The sequence below is a fragment of the Rosa rugosa genome, chromosome 1 (genome assembly GCF_958449725.1).
Source record: "Rosa rugosa chromosome 1, drRosRugo1.1, whole genome shotgun sequence".
NCBI lineage: Eukaryota > Viridiplantae > Streptophyta > Magnoliopsida > Rosales > Rosaceae > Rosa > Rosa rugosa.
The window spans coordinates 36,447,536-36,453,037 of NC_084820.1; the positions used below are offsets into that span (position 1 = coordinate 36,447,536).

At 37.5% G+C, this 5,502-nt stretch overlaps 1 protein-coding gene across 1 annotated transcript; it reads right to left on the reverse strand.

Moving 5' to 3' along the window:
• Positions 1-907: 907 nt before the first annotated feature.
• Positions 908-5,066, reverse strand: LOC133724778 (putative ubiquitin-conjugating enzyme E2 38). The gene is made up of 7 exons (XM_062151627.1): positions 4,924-5,066; positions 4,688-4,776; positions 3,298-3,849; positions 3,010-3,073; positions 2,518-2,657; positions 2,131-2,442; positions 908-1,439 (listed from the first exon to the last, which is right to left on the reverse strand). The coding sequence occupies exons 2-7, from the start codon at positions 4,751-4,753 to the stop codon at positions 1,200-1,202; spliced, it is 1,374 nt and encodes a 457-aa protein (XP_062007611.1). The 5' UTR covers positions 4,754-4,776; positions 4,924-5,066; the 3' UTR covers positions 908-1,199.
• Between the last annotated feature and the right edge of the window lie 436 nt (positions 5,067-5,502).

A 5,502-nucleotide genomic window follows, 5' to 3' on the forward strand; every position in this document is an offset into this window, starting at 1 on the left:
TGGAGGCTACGAATTTAGAGTTTTAGGGTTAGGGCGTCGAGCTGATAACGTGTTTTAGGAAAACTGAAATAGGAGAGAATTGAGTCGTGCTTTCATTGATAATAGGGGTCTCTTTATATAGAGGATTATAAGCATAGAGATAGAGTTGTACATGGAAACATAATCGTACATTGATTGGATATCTCCTAAAATTCTCCGAGAATATCTCTAAAAACCCTATTTCAACTAGAGCAAGTAACCTCGAGTTTGGGTCAGACACATATTCTGAATTTACTTGAACAAGTATTTTTTTTATCTTCGTTTTTTTGTAGGTTTTCACTTTCTCACTTCTTCACTTTTTTACAAGGGTGAGTTTACTCTAAATTTTCTTTTCACTTCTCTTTTAGTTTTTGATTTTTTCATAATCTATTTTTACCCTTTCAAAAAAAGGAAATCATGGCAGCACTCATTGTCTGTCGCAATGGAGGCCTGAGGGGATCCAAAGAATTAAAAGGTCTGATTTTAAGAGTAAAAGGTCCTGGGGCCTCAAACGCACACCTACAATCCCAAATGAATATCGGGAGTATACGGAAATTCAAAAAAATAGAATTGCTCATTTAGTTTTATATTCCAAAAAATAAATAATCGTTTTTTTTTTTTTTGATCGATATTGTCATGAAGTTGGACATACCAAAAACCAAAATACCATATTGGGTGACAATTATCGAATTCGTGATCGGCTCTAGATATAACCGTTCGTTAAATTTCATGTCTCCTTTAAAGCTGGATCGGGGAGTCTTTTATTTTTTGACGCTCCCCAAAACATGTATTAGACCGACCACACGACTGGCCATCGCCATTTATAGAGTTGGCCTATCCATGTTCTTATGGGACCTTGAACTACAATCTATACTTGTCCTCTGGTAAAAGTACCAAGCAGAAATGTAGCCACATAAAAATTGATAGAGCAATGCAGCAATCAGCCAAGTTTAGCAAAATCATTTATCCACGTCATCCTACTATATTACATTGACATGGAATCCCAAGAAGAAATTAACGAAATCCAGCTACCCAATTCCATAATAGCAGTTTACAGAGAACACCAAGAAAACCATGAGGTCAGGTCCTAGAAATTCAAATCGATTCCAGCATGCTAATGCATCTTTAATTCTCTTATTTACCTTAACAATCCCATCAAGTCAGCTAGTCAGATGTGTGTTTTAGGCTGCACCTCGAAACTGCTCACAGTCTGTTGATCCATTTCTGGTGAAATATGTAACAAGCATATTCATCATCCTAGCAACAGATGACTTAAATTCACTTGAGCCACTTTCAACTCCATTCTGCACTGCATCTCCAATAGAAGACCCAACCAATGTACCCTCAGAATATGCCTTACATGCTGCCAGAATATTATGTGCACGATTGCGAAAATGACCCAAGACAAAGTCCTCAAAATACTGCAAGCAGACATATGCTTTGGACATTAGTAGTAGTAGTAGTAGTTGTGCAATTATCAGTCCCATACGCCATATAGAGAAGAAACCCCAGTTCTAACATGGGAGAATCTATGTGAAATTCATCATCATAAAGAAAGCTCTCTTATTTAGAGTAACTGAGCTTATAGTTGGAGATAGAGTTGTAAAATTCTGTTATACCCTGCTTTGGTAAATGAGTAATCATCACTGGTTTTACAAAAACCAAGAATATAGCATTTTCTATATGTTTAAAGTTATTAGAACATTCACTACCACATATCAAATGACAATGGAACAAACGTGGCTTTAATTCAGTAGCTCCTATCATACAAACTTGGCTTTGCCTGGAATCCAAGTTTAAAAGAAAACAAAGCTGCAAGTTTGTATAGGCTTAAAGGTCGTGCCAAGGAATCCCTTCTAGTTCGACCTTCTACTGCATTCTCCAGCATACTGGAACCATAATATAGGCCCCAGATACAACAAAAATCCTAAACCATAAGATTCCAGGAATCCCATGCCCGTTAAAGTTTTTTTTTTACCAATAAGATCCAAAGGAGAATTTTACTGTCTGCCAATTTTAGTTTCTCAACATTTTCAAGCATAAAAACCCACCAACCACATTTATGACCATAAAAACATATAGATGATGTTAAGATGGTTATCGTAATCATACCTTAGGTGGCTTCCTTAGTGTATACATCATCGTCTTCAGAGACATAATAAAGACCTCTTCACTGTACTTCCTGGATTTTTTTTGCCCTTCTACTCCAGTATACCTTGTCTCATACCCAGGCTCATTGAAAAAGGGGTCTGCATTCAGTATAAGAGCTTGTATAGAGACCAAAACTTGTAGCATTGTTGATTCCCCAGGTATCCAGTTTTCTCTCTGTCTACCGCTCCACGTGCCTAAAAGACTGAGACAAACTTTCCCACAATCATACAAATTTGGATTTAGCCGAAGACCACCGGAATAGTAGTAAACCATCTGAAAGAAGAAATTGCTAAATCAATTCTGTAGATATATACAATAAATGTAAGTACACCGGCAGAAAATACTTACCGGTGGTGAATTAGGATAGTCAGTGGGGAAGAGACAATCAAAGACAAAAAGACCATCATGGTACGGAGTGCCTGGAGGTCCTATAATCACTGCCCGTAGAAGTTCCATTCTTGCTTCATAAACCCGGACAAATATAGTGTCTGAAAATAGGAAATCACAATGAGAGGAAGGCCTGCCAGAAAGGGACTGATTCCTAAAAATAGGTGGCGTTTCTAATGGGAAATGGGGATAGCACAGGGAGAGACAACTTAAAACATTACATAAAAAATAAACAGGCAAAACACTAGTATAGCGTACTTGCAACAATATAAAAGGTCATTTGTTTTCAGTATTGCATACATTTCAGTTCAATAGTTCAAATAAAATCAAACAAAGTTCACACCAAATCAAAACAATATTGCTCCAAATATTCCCATCAATCCTGAAAACCTAATAGCAGCATGGTGAATCATTATAGACAGTGTTATCATTATATACAGTGGTAGAACTCACCAGGTAAGTCCTTCTCCAAAATTTTCCACTCTTCCTGAATTCTCTTTGCCCAATTCTTGGGTGGCTATCACGAAATGAGCACAAAATTAATTCATAGCAATTAATTCATATGCCTGTGCAGGTGTCCGTATGTGTATTTGTGCAAGTTTGTGTCGGTAATGTATTTGCATTAATGCCTGTGTGCATGTGTATGTTTGGGCATGCACAAACAACCAGAGCAACCCAGACAGAGATGGAAACACATTCCACAAATCTGTTCAAGAAGCGTAGTTAAGTAATTAAAGTTACCTGCTCATCTGAAAATCCCATTCGGCTATAGTGATGATCCGAGAAGTCCTCGACAACATCAAATTGCTTAAATTGTTGAAACTTTTGCATGAGACTATCGTCATCGCTGTTTTGTACGTTCTTACTAGAACTTGACTCAGAAGGAACAGCTGAGCTGCATGAAGCAGATGACGAACCGACTGCAGATGGTAGACCAGTTACAGGTGGTGCATCTGAAATAGTTAACTTCTTAGTGGACGATGTGTTTTCACTTGGAGAAGGATCCTTCAACCAGGGAAGTGAAGCTTCCACCCCAGGAGGCAAATCCACATTGTCAAATTGAGATTCCATAGTCAAATAATCATCATCAGACAGATATACATCATTGTCATCAAAATCATATTCATCGTCATCATCATCGCAATCATCTTCAATCTTCATTTCATCGTCATCAATACATGACGAATCATTGGAACTTTTGAGAGCATTTGAATTGATTGATCCTGAACTCTTGAGGGGCTCCAAACTATCTACTGACCCTGCTAAACTAGACGAGCTCCCAGGATCACGGGCCTACAGAAAGAAGAAAAAATTACAACGAGGGCAGCCACATGATAGATTAAGCAAAGAGAACCTTCAACCAAAATACACTCGCCTGGTTCAGAAAAACAGCTTTTAAAACTCATTCTTCCATCAAATTTTTCATAAAGTACAATTTTTCTTGCTTGGCACCAAGGTTAACTTCAATACAAACTATTGACCTCTGTCAAAAAATCAAGTACCATAAGAAGGAAAAAGAATTTAGAGTAGCTGAAATTGTCTGATAGCTACAATCACTGAAATCCTAAATACATAAATTTACAAATTCGCGTGTTAGAACAATGATGGTTACCAACAGGACCGGTGATAGTGAAAAACCCAAAGTGGTGAACATGCTCAAAAGGTGAAAGCTGTCAACATTGCACATGGGCACTGTGATGGTGATTTCAGTACTGAGCAACAAGCTGTGTAAAAGTGAATTTCCTCAGCCGTTTACTATGCATTGCAAAAGTGCTTACATGTTCAAAGTTGAACAATGAGACTATACCGAAAACAATGAAAGAACTGTTTTTTGGAGCACTAAATTATGTGATCAAGCAACTCCCAGTAGAAAAAACAAACCAAATAGCAAATAGCAACACTAAAAAGAATCAAAAGTTGCAGACCAAATAGCAATCCCTAAATACTGATTGTCCATCAAACTCAATCATCCAGACAGAGACCCATAATAAATAACTTGCAAGATATCGATCAAACCCACTTGTCAAATTTTCATAAAGCAATCCAAAAATAACCAAACCCCATCATAATCGGCCAAAAAGGGACCTTTCCGAATCAAACCAAGAATCAAGAATCAAGAAAGAAAAAAAACCTGATTTTGTTTGAGTTTCTTGGCGATGGCGGCTTGAAGGCCTCCCTCAGAAACGGAACAGTCCATGTCGAGATCCACGATTCCAAGCCCTAGAAAACAACAGATGATGATGATGATGATGAACTTGAAACAAACAGAGTCTACTACTGTACGGACTTTGTTCTATATATAAAATTGAAGCAGAGAGAAGAGAACAAAAAATACAAAACAAAATTGTTGATCATCAAATCAAAAACCTTAGAAAGCTGCTCTGAAGTGCTGGTTGCATGAGAGAGAGAGAGAGAGAGAGAGAGAGAGGGTGTTATAAAGTGAGAGTGACGACTTGTGATTGGAGGAGAGGAGAGAGAAGGGTTTCGCGCCTTAGTAGGTAAGTTTTGCTATCGTGCGATCAAAGGAAAATTACTGTTGTTGCAGGAGGATAGAAACGTGGCGACTTGTTAAGGTAGTCTCTTCCAAGATGCCCAATCATAATTGAGGTTTAGAGGGTTTACAGTGGAATCGGTTGTGGCTGATTACTATACTACCGAGAGTGGTCTTTCAATTTCCCAATAGGAGTCTAATTAGAACGTACCGAGGACGATGGGCTCCGCGTGAATTGACCAGGGCCGGAAATCTTCGGGTAATTATCCAATAAACTATCGAAAACTATAACAAGAGGATATGATAAAAAGCTTCAAACTTTGGCTCAAATGTTAAATAAAGGTCACTTTTAATTGAGAAACGACTTTTAAAATTTATTTATTCTTTTTATAAAAATATCTTTTATGTCCTAATACTTTTTATAAAATTTACATTTTCTTAGAAAAACTTGTTTT

Excerpts from the sequence above, each read along its gene's own strand:
- LOC133724778 (XM_062151627.1), bottom strand. The coding sequence starts at position 4,753 with ATGGACTGTTCCGTTTCTGAGGGAGGCCTTCAAGCCGCCATCGCCAAG. Across the intron at positions 2,658-3,009 it reads TTTGGAGAAGGACTTACCTG|ACACTATATTTGTCCGGGTT; the intron begins GTGAGTTCTACC and ends TCCTATTTTCAG. Across the intron at positions 1,440-2,130 it reads CACTAAGGAAGCCACCTAAG|TATTTTGAGGACTTTGTCTT; the intron begins GTATGATTACGA and ends GTCTGCTTGCAG.